General features: G+C 41.5%; 1 protein-coding gene across 2 annotated transcripts in view; it reads right to left on the bottom strand.

Moving 5' to 3' along the window:
- The window catches only part of SCRN1 (secernin 1), a 38,864-nt gene that overhangs the window by 15,870 nt on the left and 5,421 nt on the right, over positions 1 to 17,573 (bottom strand). For both annotated transcript variants that reach the window (XM_048510701.1, XM_048510700.1), the window contains exons 2-4: positions 11,975 to 12,134; positions 5,158 to 5,339; positions 1,532 to 1,734 (exon numbers count right to left, since the gene is read on the bottom strand). In XM_048510701.1, coding sequence (XP_048366658.1) covers positions 1,532 to 1,734; positions 5,158 to 5,339; positions 11,975 to 12,133 — 544 coding nt within the window. In that variant the 5' untranslated portion in view covers position 12,134. The remainder of the gene's footprint in view (positions 1 to 1,531; positions 1,735 to 5,157; positions 5,340 to 11,974; positions 12,135 to 17,573) is intronic.

Here is a 17,573-nt window from a genome sequence, read left to right as displayed (position 1 = left end):
GTATTTCCTCCCAGTCTTCACTCAGTTCCTTCACAGAAACAGGCAGCCATGCGAAGGGAGAAACTGGGATAAAACAGACCTGGATTGCAAGATACCAATTGTAACCCAGTATAATTGTGCCGTGCGGAAACGACCCAAAGGTATTTATTTGTTTTACACAGTATATTTAGGCTACCTTTCCACTAAAAACTAGGCAGGTTACAACTAAAAAGAACACCACAATAAATTTATAACCAGTCAAAAATATTTTTTTAAATTAACACATAAATTAAAACTTTGGTAAAACATTAAAACCTGCTCAAAGATTCCCCCCACTCCCCCCAAAACCCCAGTCTGGATAAGACTGCATTGTAAATACAAACTTAAGAGAAAGGTGCATGCAACCCAGGCTTCCCACCAGCTGGTTTTGTTCTCAGCCTAGATGTCTTCAAATCTGAGTTGTCAATCTCCAGGTGGTGGCTGGAGATCTCCCACTATTACAACTGATCTGCAGGTGACAGAGGTCAGTTCACCTGTAGAAAATGGCTGCTTTGGAAAGTAGCCTCTATGACATCATAACTCATTGAAATTCCCCACCGCACTCAGGCTCAAGCTTCCAAATCTCCAGGCAACCTGGAGCTAGCAACCCTAATTAGAAAGTGGACTCCATGGAGGATATCCCACTGAAGTTCCTTGTTGGCCCAACCCTCGCACTCTGCAGGCTCCATTCTCCAATCTCCAGGTATTTCCCAATCTGCAGCTGGCAACCCTACTTCCAACGCTGCTTAAGGTCTAAAGAAGGTGTGGGGGGGGGGGGGGGGTATGATAGGGTTGCCAACTTTTGAGTTGGAAAATTCCTGACAATTTGGGAGCGAAGACTGGGGAAGGCAAGGTTGGTGAAGAGAGGGAGCTCAATAAGATATAATGCCATAGAGTCCACCCTCCAGTGCAGCCATCTCTGCCATTTGTAATTCTGGTAGATCTCCAGGCTACATCTATATGTTGCACCTAGTTTAGGCCAAGGCCACTCCCAATTTTAAAGATAACTATTCTAAAGATGGCAAGCACTAGCTTGCAGCCTCCGTTCCATGTAAGTGTGTTTAGGCCATGAGGCTCCAGCCTGATTTAAATGTGATGCTGGTGAGACAGAAGAACCTACCTCATGTGACTTTGAACACATTCAGCATCTTGTTTGGTTTGTTCCCCATCTGCACCGCTATAATATTAGCATGCCAGAGATGCATAGCTTGTAATACCTAACTATCTACAATTTGAAATGAAATCTTCTCCTGAGGAAGAGGCAGCTGCCCACCCCACCCCCATCATGCCTGATTTCCACTCCAGCCAAAATACTCTTCCTGCCAACTGGTATCAATGAGGTCAGAGGCAGAAGAGGCAAAAGCCATGTCAGTACCTCTCTGAGAACACCTTTCTATGTTGTCAACACTGATATCTGTATTGCTGCATAGTTATAACTGTCCAACCTGCTTTGGAAGTCAATTTTTGACTTGAAAGCATGGAAATAAATGAATAAATACAAATGAAAACAGACCTGTGATTTTTTCTGCTGCCCAGTATTTCCCAATAGTCTCCAATACCCAAGCTTCTTTTCTGTCCACGATAAGATATCCACTCTGGAAAGCCTGGCACGAGCTCCCATCTTCGTAATAATTTCCACCTTGGCCATATTCTTCCAACAAGGAGACTATTACATCCAATGCATCTTTAGCTGTTGCACCCCTTTCTAGACCAAGCCTGGAAAAGGGTGGGAGGAGTGAGCAACTTTATTACAGTAACAGTGAACAGTACTTGAAACAACATAGCAGCCATACACTGGAATAAGATATTAGGATACTAAGCTATTACTTCTCTTAATTGTACCCTTTGCTGCATATTATCATTTAAAACTGATTTCTTATCCACTGAAATATTACGAGTGCTGACACCTTTGCATATTGCAGAGGATCTTTGTGGCTAGATTGCCAGATGGGAGGTATAAATTACCAGCCAACTAATCACTCTGGATTAAAAAGTAATCAGAAGAGACCCCATATTGCTTCAAGAAGCTCTCTTCTGCAGTAAGCCATGAAAAGTGAGGTTTTTATACCTCATTCCAGAGTGGTCAGCCAGGAATGACAGCTCACAGCCACATTGAATATAACCGGACTTTAAGCATGAAAAGTCCCCATTTCTTTTCTACTTGAGAATAATTTATTTTAAAGATAAAGAGAGATATCTCTAGGGGACTATAAATCAGAAGGAAACTTTAAAAAGGGGGAGACTTAATTTGAAAAAAAGTAGAAGAAAAGAAAAGAAACATTTTTGCACCTGTGTGGGATTTTTGTCTTTTTTCTTCTGTGATGAAAGTGAGTTTGAAATAAAACTGCTATGGGAATTGCTGAAACTTGATATAAGAGAACTTTTCCTTTTGTTTTGACAAAGTCAGGGGACACCAGTCTTTACTATCAAAAGAGCCTATTTTGCACACACACACACACACCCCGCAAAGAAAAAAACTGTCCGGAACTGCAAAACATATTTGAGTCTTACAGGTCGATTCCCCACGGGGAAATTCTATCTAGATCAAACCAAGTTTGTAAAGAAACAGCACCTTTTCATCGAGTTTTCAACCTCCCCACTACAGCGAAGACATGTAGGCCTATCTTGGATCTCAGAAATTTAGCAATCCCCATTACCACATGATCTCCTTTGCAGGTCTCCCCTGATTGGCTAGCATGCCGTGTTGGGGTGGGACCTTTTTGGGGCGGGAATTTTTTTCCTGCGACTTGCTAACCTGACGTTCGCGTGTTTGCAAGCATGAGCGTTTAAGCGTTTAGGTGCTAAGCGGGTTTTCGCTCATTTGGAAGGGTGAATGGTTAATAGTTTAAGCAGTTTTTCGTTAGGGTAATGTCTCTCGCTGAGACCAATGGCAAATCGAAACCCGGAAGAGGCTGCACATGCATCACTCAGTGCCCGCTGAGAGCTGATTGGTTGCCAGACTTGCGTCATGCTCCACGGCGGAAATTTCAAACACGGATTGGACCCCCGTTCCTCCCCATGAAACTGGAGTAAAAGTGTGCTAAGGGAAAAAGTTGTACTTGCAAGCAGGTTCTGCCGGGATGCGGGATAAGGGGGAGAACGAGTGCCAGAAATGGGATGAATCCCTGTTTGTCGCTCAAGCAATGGGGAGTTCTTGCTGAAACCTGGATATTTCGCGTGAGTACCATGCGATTAATTGACTGTGGGGAATCGACCATAGTGAAGGTAGCATGGCCTATTCAATCTAAATTAGCCTATCAACATTACTGCTAGGTCTAATTAATTTAATTAATATGTTTTACCATATGTGGCTATATTGTGGCTATATTGTGGCTATTTTGTTGCATTTTCTTTGCATTTTCATTACATTAATAACATGTTTGTTAAATTTATGAATGACCTGTGGACCATAATAATGACAGACTGACTGACCAGCAGTACGGTAAGATATTACTGGTAATGATTTCTTTATACAGCACATAATAAAGTAATTTCCCAGCACAAAACACATCATACACACTCATCAACACATATTGCTTTAAAAAGGAGTTAGACAAGCTCATGGAGGGGTACACTGTTAGCTGTGTCAGCTAAACAGGGCCTCCAGGTTCAGAGGCAGTAGAGCTCTGAACATCAACAACTGGAGAAATGCTGCAAGGGAAGGCTGTTGCCTTTAACTTCACAAATGTGGAATTCCTATAGGTAGATTAACCGTGGCCTGATCCAGTAAGGCTTTTCTTACATATTGCTAATCCCATTTGCCTACATGCCTTTAAAAAGGGCAAGGGATAAAGTGATAAATGTCATGTCAAAGGACAAATAGCTTTGTGCTGTCCTCAAGTCTCAGTCCTCTTTATACCTCAAGTCCAGCCCTTTCCCAACAGTTGCTGCTTCAACAAGGTTATCAACCCATACAACTCCATACACATTCTCGAGGGAGCCTGGGTTCCCCAGAATCATGTTGGACCTGTCCAAAAGGGAGGGTCCAGCAGCTGTGGGCACCAGGAGCAATGGAGCAAACCAAGTTGGAGTAAGGGACATAAAGCCTTCCTCTTTTATGACCTTTCACCTAACTTGTGGGAGCAGGAAAAGCAGAATGCAACAACTGACTCGGGTGGCAAACGTGCTGAGGAGATGTCATATTCCCCCTTAGAAGAACAATGTGGCATGGGAGCCCAAGGACTGCACTGATGAGGGTCAGCTTGGAAATTGTTATAATGTGGCCCTGTGGATATAATCGTTGTGAAAGAAATAGCTATTAGAATCCTGTGTAAAAGAAAATAATATGCCTTCTTAACTGAAAAGTGAAAACAGAAGAACATTATGTTTCATTGGAAAAAATTGGAAGGTATGTCTTTTATTTTCAAACAGCACAGATTCAGAATGAACATGATCCAGAGGATATTTGTTTTCCTTGAAAGATATAAAAGAGAGTTCAATGACACAGGGACTTCAGAGGTTTTAGGCCTAGATCAACCCAAAATAGGGCAACTATAACAAGGAAAAGAAAAAAAGACACTGGACTGAAAGATGTTAATATTCTGGAACCTAATTATGAATTACAAATCTAATGTGGAATATAAGTGATACTACTGTTCCAAAAAAGAGGAGAAAAATATTTAATCATTTGAAAAAGATACAAGATATAACGTGTCTACGAGAAACTCACATCAGAAGAAAGGATGTAAAAGGATATAAAATATTTGATCCACAAATCTTTAGGTGAATAATTTATCTCAGCCAGTATTAAAGAGAAAAATGGGGCGGTCCGGTGGTTAAGAATGGTAGACTCTTATCTGGAGAATTGGGTCTGCTTCTCTATGCAAATAATGATCATGTTATTGCCAAAATGTATAAGCTTTGGTTGAGATTTAAAACAGAAGAAAAATGAGTGAAAGATTGTGTGAAAAAATTGGCTTTTAATTTTGGGTACAATATATAAATGGGACAATGGGAGAACATGTAGTTAAAGTACTAGAATTAAAACAGAACTTTTATACAATGTCTTATTCTAGGTATTTGTCACTGGAGAAATTCTCCAAGAATTGTTGGAAGATTAATTTTTAAATCACTGATTTCCTGCACAGAACATGAAATAGATTAAATAACTTATCTGCAGTGTAGTCGTTAGACACCTACCTGACCAGATCCATTCCTAGGAGAGCTTCAGTTTCAGAGGCTGCTTCTTTAGTGACAATGGATTTGTTCGCAATACACACTCCATGTTCATTGGATCCCATTTCTGCCCCCCACAGCCATGATGGTCTACTCAATGCAACGGCATGAGTTTTGGGCACCTGGTCAATTTCAATATATGTGCACTACAGAGAAGGGAGGAAAAAAGACTTTTGAAGCAGATGGCATTTCTGTCTTATTTTCACATTACATTGTAATAATTCTTGCCTGCCATAGTAAAATAGGGAAGGGGTAACTTGCTGCCTTATTTCAAGTTGGAAGGTTTCCTGCAGCCGAAAGAGACTTCCTTCAGCTTAAGAGGTTCTTCTTTCAGAAGAACAGCTCCATCCAAGGCGCCGGGTGCGCAGCCATAGCACCAAGGCCACGCCGGCCTGCTGCTCCCATGGAAGCTTCCCAGCAGCAGAAAAACCAAAAGTAATATTTGGGCAAAACTGTAGGATTTTCCCAAAAGTCTGTGGTGCTACAACATTTTGGGTACATCTGAGAACATTGCCTCAATGCAACAATGTGTCTTCTGGTTTTGCATCCAGAATAATATAATGCATTGGCATTACACCAAACAGCCCACAGCAGGAAACAGAAAAGCAAGCAGGCAGGCTAGGAGTTCTTAGGATATCTGTTCTCCCTCATCAAAATACCACTCACTTCCCTGTCTTTATGGCCTGCTTCACACAGGCAGCAGAAAGGACCAAATCTCCTTGAGATTACAAGTGGTGGGTTCAAGTTTATAATGTTATTTTACAAAACGAATGAACAAAAAAATACCCTATGAGCGAAGAGATTTGTGAATATAGAGCTTGAAGATGTGTGGAAAACAGCAATCAGGGGGCTACAGCAGCTGCCCTATGAGGACCAGTTAAACACTTAGGTCTGTTTAGTTTAGAAAAAAGCAAGCATGGAGAAAATATATAGATTTAAAAAAAATTTTGTCAAGTAAAGAGAGAGTGGTCTTCCCCACCTCAATGCTAGAATCCAAGGACATCCACTAGACCTGAGGAATGGGAAATTCAGGAAAGACTTAATGAAGTACTTCTTCACACACGATGTAAACTGTGGAACTCAATACCACAGAATGCGATGGTGACCACCAATTTGGAAGGCTTTAAAAGGGGTGTGAACAAATTCAAGGAGAGTGTGGCTAGGGTTGCCAGAGTGGGAATTTGGGAGATGGGTACAGTGGCCAGATCCAAGTTGGGAAGCTGTTGAAGATTTGAGTAGGACAGAAACTTCAGTGGACTATAATGCCATAGATTCCACCATTCAAAGCATCCATTTTCTCCAGAGGAACAGATCTCTGTACTCTGGAGATAAGCTGCAAGTCTGAGGGATCCCCAGGTCCAACCTAAAAGCTGGTATCCCTAGATGGAGCTATCAATGGCTGCTGTTCATTATGGTTATTTACTCCTTCCAGTACCAGAGGCAATGTGCCTCTTTTGCTGGACAACACAGGCAGGAGGATGCTGTTGCAGTTATCCCGCTTGTAGGTTTCCTAAAGGCAGATGGCCAGGGGCGTAATGCCCATTGGGCAAGGTGGGCAGCTGCCCAGGGCACCACCTTGTGGGGGGCATCAAAATGCAGGGTTCGTTTTCAGGTATTTTTAGTGGTTTTCCATTTTTGGCCTGCAGGGGGCGCAGCTTTTAGGCTAGAGGCACCAAATTTTCAGCGTATCATCAGGAGACTGTCCTTATGCTACCCCCCAAGTTTGGTGGGGTTTGGTTCAGGGAGTCCAAAGTTATGGACTCCCAAAGGGGGTGCCCCTATCCCCCATTGTTTCCAATGGGAGCTAATAGGAGATGGGGGCTACAGTTTTGAGGGTCCATAACTTTGGCCCCCCTGAACCAAACTGCACCAAACTTGGGGGGTATCATTAGGGCAGTCTCATGATGAGACCATGAAAGTTTTGAGACTGTGCATTCAGAAATGTGCCCCCCCAGCCTGCAACCCCCATTGACAGCAATGCAGAAAACTCAATGCAGAACAAAGATTCTTGGGCAAATTTCTGGGATGTTCCTGCAGGGGGTGCATTTTTGGACGTATCAGCACCAAAATTTCAGGGTATCATCTGGAGACTGTCATGATGGCACCCCCCAAGTTGCTGTCAATGGGGGGGGCATCCAACTCAGGTTTTGCCCAGGGCTACAGTTTGCCTCGTTACGCCCCTGCAGATGGCTTGATAATGTGGGCGATTTCCACTGAAAATTAAAAGTAGATTAATTCAAGTTTCAAAATGAACTGCAACTTTTCACTGCAGATTCAACATCCTCACTGCGTCATTTTCCCACGGAAGACTTGTAGGCCTGCATCAGATTCCAGAAATGCAACAATCCCCACTGCCGCGGGATTGGCTTGGCGGTTCTTGGCAGGTCCCTCCTAATTGGCTGTCGTGCCGTGTTGGGGTGGGAACTTTTCTTCACGTGATCACATCAGCCGGTGAAGATGTGAGACCGTGAGAAAGGTGCCCCCTCTGAGTTTAAACGTTATACCGAGCATCCCCTTGCTCTCGTTCTCTCGTCAGAGAGGTTAAACGTTAGACCAAAACAGAAGAAGTCGAGCAAAACGAAACCAAATGAGATGAAAACAAAAAGAAATAACTGTGCGCACATCACGCACGGGCCGCCACGCTCTGATTGACTGGCAGCATTTGCGTCACTGTGAACGGCGGGAAATTGAACTACATCAGGTCCCCAAACCTCCCCACCAATGCAGATTGGTAATGTGTTTTGCCAAAAAGTTGCACAAGCAACCAAGTACTGGGGAAATGCGGGATAAGGGGGAGGGGGAGCAACAGAGCCGGGATTGATTTGTGTTCTGCGGTTCGGCAGTGGGGAGATTGCGAGGAAACCTGGATATTTCGGGTGACTATCCCAGGATTAATCGCCAGCGGGAAATAGCCCTGTGTGAACAAAATGCTGGGTTTGGTGGGCATTTGTTTGCTCCAGCATGGGCTATTCTTATATTTTTGATAATTAAATGGAGACTAAAGAAGGGACGTGGTTAACAGGATGAGGAGCTTCCAGGGAACGAACAAAAGCTCTCTGCAAATGGAGCCCTGTGGTTAAAAATTATTAATGAAGTACAGTACATGCATCCATTTTTTAAATTTGTAAATTAATGAATGAAAGAGCGAGCAGAATGTGCTGCTTTTCTTACAAATGCTTTTGGTCTGTTTCCATTGTAGTTTGAATCCTAGGCACTGCCAGCTGAACATCAAATGAATCAGACTGGATTGCACAATAATCTGTGCTTTTCATTATAAAAACAAAACAAAAAATATATCCCAGCGAAGAGGATAACCTTCAGGATATTAACATAAGAAAATCCCTGCTTGATCAGACCAGTGCTGGCTAGTTAAAGCTTGTATTTCTGTACAGGCCTTATAGACAAGAACGTTATTTGTTTTGAGGTTATATAATGATTATTAAAACATAATTTGCCTAATCCTAGTTTTGCACCATTTTAGGTTGCTTCTGTCTGTGGTACAACTTTTATCTTAGCTGGAGTTAACATTTTCATTTTCGGAAATTTAACATATTACTTCCAGTATAATACTACAGAATATGTCAGAATGGTGTTTATAAGTAGGTTTCCACGTAGCGTTCCCGGTATTCCAGAAGAGACATATAGAGAATGAGGGTCTGGTGATGACACACTGAATACAATTATTGATGGCAATGCTTCTATGTACCACTAAAAAGTGCACTACATGTTAATTTGTGCACATAACCATACAGAGATGAAATGTTAGCATACATAAGAAAACAACATTAATATAACATGGAAATCAACTCTGTACTAAACAAAACTGTACTTTCTTCAGCCAAAAGGAAGATGACCCTGAATGTAAGAATGTACAACTTCTTTGAAAGGTTACACACACATTTTTTTAGCGTACTCTATATGTGGAGAGCCAACATGAGATAGTGGTGAAGGTTTCAAGATAAGGATCTGGGAAATCTCCACTCTGACATGGAAACTTGCAAGGTGACCTTGGGCCAGTCACACATTCTCAGTCTTCGCCCTGGCAAATATTTGGATGGGAAACTTCTAAGGAATACGATGGGTGTGATGAGGAGGCAGGCAATGGCACCTCACCGCTGAACATCTCTTGACTTGGAAACTGCGGGGGGTTTGATGGCAAAAAACAAAAAAAACCCCTGAATGTTAATTTAAGGCAACCCCCTATTTTTTACGGCACTTCTAGAAAGAAATCTAGTTTTCCATTCAGGTAAACAGGGGTAGTTAGTGCTATCTCCAATGTACATGTATGTTTACCGCAAGGAGGCATGACCTGAAGTCTCAGAAGAACCAATGAACTGGTGCAGGCCAAATGTTGGTACTGAGATTCGCCTTGTGGCACTGTGGCTCTGAATGAGCTCCAGAACCCAAAATTAATGTATGCTCAAGGAATCACATGAAACAATATGGTAAAACTTTTGCATCCCTAATCATAAGGCAGGTGCTACAATTTAGTCCTCATCTTTGTATGTTTTTACCAATGGGAAGAAACATGCTTTGCGTTAAGTTCCTTATAGCATCTTCTTTTTTAGTGCCAACTTCATCGTTTAGCTACATATATGAGGTTTTCAGTGCACTACAGAAAGGCAAAACAAAACCTGGGAAATATTATTATAGTGGACCCTGAGAGCTCCAAAATAGAAAGTAAATAACTACCCAATTTTAATCTGTTATGAAGTCTTATTAGCACTATAAAATGAATTTTGTAATCAGTAATCTTCAGTATTTTACTTCTCCCTAATGATATATTCTTATATCCTTAGTCTAATATCAGAAGCAACATAAACCACTAAGGAAATTATATGTTATTGGAGATTCTTTAAGGAAAATGTATTGCGTGTTTTTTTAATGCAAATATATATACACACAGCTCTCAGAGGTTTTTCTTCCAATATTTTGTAAGTTAAAATAACACTTCAAGAAACAGAAATGTATTTAAGCATACCAAAGCACTGCAACCAAGGGAAATCTTTTAAGTTATTAAACAATTAAAAATGCATTTTGCTCACATAAATTGATATCTTTGATATCAAAAAAGTAAATAAAAGCAAGGCTTTGATATTAAAATATAAGATTGTAAAAGATTGTAAGATTGTAAGATTACAAAAGATTGTAAAAAAAAGAAACCCCACAGAGAGCTTGATACTACTAGTCTCTGGAACTTGTATTATAAAACCAACCTGCAATCTTTTTCTATTATCTAATACATCCAGCTGGGTCTTTCAAGAAGGTGAAATATTGATCAGGCACCATCTTTGTACACTACAATGATGAATGCAAATTCCAAGTGCAACTTTCTCAATATTTAAATCCTTGATTATAAGAAATTAATTACTGTTTAAAGTTGTTCAGTTTCCCCATAAAACAGCTTTACAGACTACTGACTTCAATGGACTTCAATGAAACGCTGCTTCGGATATCACTTTTAATCACACATAAAGCACATCTTTGTGGATGTTTTGAGGTCTGACAGTAGGTACCATCTTAGTTCAGCTCCACATTCTTGACACTAAGTAAATTCCTTCCAACAGACAACTGAAGCATGTCATTCTCTCTTTTTGCTTATTCATAACAGTGGAACTCAACAGCAGAAGATTCATAGATGTGAGTCAGTTGAGATTGAACAGTACTGCTAGCCTAAATGGTATTTTTTACACATTTCACTTTATCAGATTATTTGAAATCTTTGACCATGTAATTCTCTTAATTTCTCAAAGAGAGGTCCTAATGCAGTTTTCAGACAACAGCTCATCATCTCTTTGAGATCTTCCTTACTGTTCAATATATGCAAATCTGAAGTAAAAGCATCAATAGTAAGTTGATTCCAGCCAGCTTTATCTCCATTTTTATCTGCTGAGCTCATCCTTAGTTTGTACTGCAGGAGCTAAGTAAATCTGTAGAAGAAGAAGAGTTGATTTTTATACCCTGCTTTTCTCTATCTCTAAGGAATCCCCGACCCACAACAGGCATTTTGTGAGATAGGTGAGTCTGAGGGAGTTCTGAGAGAACTGTGCCTAGCCCATGGTCACCCAGCAAATTTCATGCAGAAGATTCAAACCTGGTTCTCAAGAGTACACCACTCTTATCTACAACATCATGTTGATTCTCCAGGCTCAAGTCCTCTTGAACATTATTACGTAAAATACGTAATTACTAAGGTTGTTATGGTACTTCCTCAGTGGCTTGAAATCTGCAATTTTGTACACATGTAACTTGAAACTGGTGGAAGACTCTGAAGAATGGACATTAGTATGTTTTGTTACTGAAGCTTTCTTTTATTCGATTGGTCAGAAGCTGTAGCAAACTTAGCCACAAGCACAATTGAATGTAAAGAATGTTAGTACTTTTCCTCCACGTATTTGCAAAAGCTTTAGAATATGGGAACTTTGCAGGGGCAGTCAGAAATACACCTACACTTGAAGAGCAAAGCTATGGCCTGTATCCAAATTAGTGTGTCCACAGATATATGCATTTCTACCCACAGAGCATGCTTTCTGCCCTGTTCAGAGGATCTGGAGTGGGTAACAACAATTTGTAAAAGAATAGTTACGTCCTTACAATAGAAACAGTAAGTAATAAACATACCTACATGGGAAGTGAGGAAAAGGGGGACAAACAAGAGAAGGCAGACAAAAAAATCCCAAATAATTTTAAAATATTGCTCTTTATGGCAATCATACAGAATAAAGCAGTTTAGACCTAAGGAAAATACTTTGTAAAACTGATAAGCTCAGTATAAATTTACCTCAACTTTACATCCTGGATCATGAGTGGCAGCTGCAAAGTAAACTACTTCCTGCACTTCATCCCTTGGCCGCGCTGAATTTTTTCCAAATATGACAAGACCTTCTTTTGTACGTGGTGGAAATGCAACAAAACAGTAACTTGGAGGTATCAACGCCATTCTAAAGAAGAGAAAGAGAATAATTGGTATTTGTATATAGTGCTTCACACCTAAGTGCAATAAACGTTAGACAAGTGGGGACCTGCGAGAATCATGGGGAATCACTTCCAAGCTCACCTAACCTCAGCTTCACCACTGCAATACCTCCCATTTTCCCCAACTTTGCTGCTTCCATGGCAGTGCCAGCACCATCTACCACCCCATTCCACTTGATCCAGGATTAACCTGATAGCTGTCGTTGTCGAGGAGCCACAACAGCAGCAGAGATGGAGGAGTGGGGCTGGAAGCCAGAGGTGTCTGATAAATTCACTACACATATGCAGAACATATAATTTTGGGGTGGGGGTGGAAATGAACCCTCACCCAACGTACTCTTGTTAAATTTTCAGATTTTTCTGCAAATCAGGTGAGGTCCCCCAAATTTGCAGAACTACGTGTTTTCTGTCAGTGTATCCCTGAGCCATAAATTTCAGTATTTGCAGATGGACTCAAACTTGACTATGTATATAGAAAAGGCAAAGCATTGGCGATTCACTTTTTAAAGACTGTGCAGGCATGCAAGTGGAGGGAGAGGGCCACACTGATCCGAGCGCATCCAAGGCATATTGGAGACGACTCACAGTTTTCTAGAGTTCGTTAATTTTTTCGCACAATGGGCTTTATCGCTAGTTAAAATATGTACATATGGTATAAATAGTGTGTTTGTGTGTGTCATTCTAGAATACAATTCTTCCATCAGCAAAACAAACTCTTTGTAATAGGGGAAAAACCCCAGCCATCTATATCAGGTCTTTCCACAACTCAACTAAATGAAGTGTTTCACAGCAAAGCTGAAAAGGCTCCACACGGCTATTACCTCCAAAGTTCACATGGGCTGCACAGAGCTGAACGCTGGGTTTGGCTAGGTCTGGCCCAGCATTCAGCTCCTCACTGCTGTTGCCTCCAAAGTCAACATAGGCTTGGAGGTGGTACAGACCAGAATGCTGGGCTTGCGGGCTCAGAGGTAGCAAACAGCGCAGACCTGGCACTGGTTTCTGCTGCATTCGGCTCTGCACTGCCTGCTGCTAAAATTCCAAGAGCTGATGAGACTGAGCTAGCCTGAGCTATGGTTCCCCAGTACTCCACAACAAAGTGGAAAACTCAGGGGGCCCACATAAAAATCTAAGAAAAATGTACTAGGCGAAATAGCTGCTGTCAAAGTTTTCAGAAATTTCAGGTAGGTTCCTTTGGTGTATAAGCAGGTGAAATGTTTTGACCACAGTTTTAGTCAACATCCTTAATTACTTCTAGACCACTAAAAATGACTGGCATAGGTTATAGTATGTATATGTTCATCAAATTGTTGGTTTCGTACACAGTAGTACTGCTGGCATTTAAAAAATTATTCTCCATCTTCCCAATATACATGCCTCCATTTATAACAGTGTATCATCAATCTTGTTGGAGGAAACATATTTCACCTTCTTACACTTTGGCTGGAAAAACCAGAAAATCATAAAAGGTCTGGTAAATGTCTAATATCAGGACTAGGGGTGTGCACCCACTCCCGCTCAGTATTTTTCTGGTTCCATTTTTAAAAACCATAAATTTTCAAAATAGCTGAAAAAAAAACCTGAACCCCCAGCCCAGCATTCAGCTCTGACTCCCCCCACCACCACCTTCAAAATCCAAGGGGGCTTTAGAGGCAGCAGCGTTGAGCTAACTGCTCGGTCCAGCTTAGCTCGGTCCAGCATTCAACTCTCTGTCTCCTGCTGCTTCTGAACCCATGAGGACATCAGAGGCAGCCTTCAGCACGTAAGTGAAGGGGAGAGGGGTTTCCTGCATTTTTAAAATGGCAGCAGGTCACAAAAAAATTGGCATTTTGGGGGATTTCTTTTTGGTTCTAAATTATCGCCATTTTTCCTGGCTGAAAATAAACCCAGGTTTTGTCGAAGGCTTTCACAGCCGGATTCTAACTGATAGGGAGCGCGGTTGTTCAGGGATAGCCTTGACGTCAGGGCTGGCATCTTCAGAGGTGTATCACAGAGGGAAGTGTAACAGACTTCCCTCTGTGATACACCTCTGAAGATGCCAGCCACAGATGCAGGCGAAACGTTAGGAACAAGATCCACCAGACCACGGCCACACAGCCTGGAAAACCCACCACAACAATCTACCAGGGGGAGGGGGTGCACCACGCACCGGGCGCACGACTTTGGGGCATGTGGGGGGCAGAAAATTCCCCCGACCCCGACCCCTTTTCCCCGTGCCGCTCTCCCCCATGGCGCCTTCCTACACTTACTTTAGCAAACTGAGCAGGGTCTCCTGGGAAATGTAGTTCCCACCAGGTTGTTTGCAGCCTGGAAGGGAACACAGACAGGCCTGTTCTCCAGCCTGCTCAGTTTGCTAAAGTAAGTGTGGGGGGGTGTTGTGGGGGGCACTGTGGTGGAGAGGCACCATGGGGGGGAAGCCAAAGTGTGCACCGGGCGCACTCTGGCCCAGGTACGCCTCTGCACACAGCCCAGAAAACCCATCACAACCAAACCCAGGTTTGTTTTGGGGTGTGGTTTTTTCTGGATGTGCATTCCTAATCAGGGCATACGAAGTCTCTCCTATTTCAATTAGTAGCTGCTATATGGTAGCCCCTTGTGGCATTTTGAAGACTGGAGATGTTCAGAGGTGGTTTGCTATAGCTTGCTTCTGAATAGGAACCCTGATCTTCCTTAGTGGTCTTTCATCAAAGTACTAATCTTGGCTGACCCTGCTTCGCAACTGAGATCTGATGAAATCAGGCTAGCCTGGGCTATTCCTTCCTTCCATCCATCTGTCTCTGTTTCTCTCAGTCACACAAATTTGGGAGCACTGGAGTTGGGTTGATAACTGAGCTACCCTCTAAAGTAAGATAAGAGCTTTCCCCAGCAACCACAATTTGGCTGACACATTTTAAACAACATTAATTCCCTTAAATAGTAACCTCATCAATTAATCTGTAACTGATGTTGCCAAAGCTCTGGCAAGCATATATTCTAGTTCAGTGGTGGCGAACCTATGGCACTCCAGCTGTTCATGGACTACAATTCCCATCAGCCCCGGCCATCTTGACCAATTGGCCATGCTGGCAGGGGCTGATGGAAATTGTAGTCCATGAACATCTGGAGTGCCATAGGTTCGCCACCACGGTTCTAGTTTCATTGATTAAAATTTGTTTACTTATTTGATAGCCATAACATAATGCCGAACATGTCAAAACTTCCTCAACTGTCTCATCTTCCCCAACAAAGTATGGTTTTAATGTCTGGAAACTTGTCAGTAGCAACCTATCACTGCTCATTCTGGATAGACCTCTTTGACTGTGTTCAGACCTTATGCAATCAGTCAGGAAATGAAGACGCAATATATTGAAGTAGGTAGGCAAACCATAATTCCAGCTATGATTTGGCTGCCTATCTGAATGGACAAAACATCGTAATAGCAAACCACAGTTTGGGTTCTAAACTATGGTTAATGCAAACCATGACAGGCCATAAGAAACCTTTGACAACAGTTGTTGTTTCTTAAATACCTTCACACTTCATCAATCTCTATATTACTAATTTGATGCACATTTAAATTCCAGAAATACAAAAGTGTCATGGTGAATTTGCCAGATCTGGTTATATATAATTTAATTGCTCAGCTATAATTCATAAGTTAGAGCCATCATAAAACAAATTCTCCATTCCCCAGATCACATCACCTGTGAAGACAACTATGCATATTGCACATTTCACAGACAGAGCAATTTACCAGTAAGATTGCTATACTTGTAGTGAATTCAATATCTTGACTAGTTCCTTCACACCATCCTATCTTCTTCAGTTCAAACATTTCATTTCTTCCATCTGCTATAAATCATTGGTTTTTTTTAAATCTTCATAGTTATGCTGCTTGAGATAATTCCCTCCACACCACTTAAAGCATAAATTTACAGGAAAACGATTGATTGAGAAGTCTGGATATAATTCAATCCTACATATGTTTCAGTTTTAAAGTTAACATATTATTCATGCCCAGTTAATTAGTTCCAAGGAAAAAATATAGCTGGTCGGCTTGATGCAGATTTTATCAGACAAGACAATAGTCAAAAGCAATCTCTAAGTCCCCTATGACTTCTGAAGTGACAACTTGCAAGTAGTTTCTCACTGTCAAGTGCTTCTTGATGAAAATTAATCTCAGGGGAACTGGAGTGTACAATGCTCCTTCAGCGCCTGTTTGTTCAGCTAATGCCTTTCTGGTTACTATGCCAATGTACTTTAATATTGGCTGGTATGCCAAAGAACAAGCAGCTTTGATTAACATGCAAACATATTACTTTCTAGGAATATTCCAGTGTGAGAAACCCTAAAAGGACTTGTAGTTTATAATGAAGTCACCACTCGGAACTAATCTATATAGATAAAAGCAAGATTTTTTGATGTGTGTGCAATTTAGCACAAAGTAAAGAGCTCGAAAGTGAACAGAATAGTTTGAGTATATTTATGATGTCTAATCTATTAATTTTATTAACTTGACATATGCTCGGCCTTTCTCCCCCATGGGGATCCAATACAGCTCATATTATTCTCCTCTCCTTTCCGATGGTTTAAACAACCCCATAAGGTAGGTTAGGCTAAGTATGTGTGACCGGCCCACAGGTCACCCAAGGACAGAGTGTGGATTCAAACTTGTGTCTCCCAGCTTTTAGTCCAACTTTCTAATCACGACGCTATTTGCAACAGAAGTCTCATTCACTGGCATGAGCAAGCAGTTTTCCCATGAGAGCAAAATGAAAAGTGCATGTCACACTCCTGAGTTGTATTTATAGTTGCTAGTATTTCTTTTAAATCATATTAAGTGACTAATTTGACTTTTCGTCTCAACGCAATTAATTTGCTTCCACTTTGCAATGAAAAAAGTGCAGGCTTTGCAAAATTAGCATGCATTTATACCATTAGGAGGAGGTTAGTCCTTTGCAGTGGCTTGCATTGGAAACAATGGTTAATAAGGGGGGAGTGAGGGTCTCTCTATTGCCTGGTGAAAACACAGTCACTAGGAAACAACTGAATGGAGCGTGGGAAAAGCCATGCCCGCTTGGATGTTCTAATATTTGCTTGCTTGCTGTTCTGAACATATTGCTCCTTTTTCCTCACCTTTCTAACTTTCTAAATTTCCATTTCATAAAGCAATCTGAAGATGATGTTCCTCATTACCTGACAAAATGGGATATTTCAGACACACCAATTAGTCTAAAAAGAGCCCATAGTGGCTGTGGCCCGTAGATCCCCCTCCACACAAACACACACACACAGGTCTGTTTGTTTATTTGTTTTACAAACCAGTTCTTGTAATTAATGCTTTTTTTTTAATCATTGACCAACCAAACACCATAATTCTTTGCTGGAAATGTATGTAGAAGGCCCATTTCTGAAGGACATAAATAGAG

This window comes from Sphaerodactylus townsendi, linkage group LG11, assembly GCF_021028975.2.
Source record: "Sphaerodactylus townsendi isolate TG3544 linkage group LG11, MPM_Stown_v2.3, whole genome shotgun sequence".
NCBI lineage: Eukaryota > Metazoa > Chordata > Lepidosauria > Squamata > Sphaerodactylidae > Sphaerodactylus > Sphaerodactylus townsendi.
The sequence above is the reverse complement of the archived record's forward strand: the minus strand, read 5'-3'. Positions and strand labels throughout refer to the sequence as shown.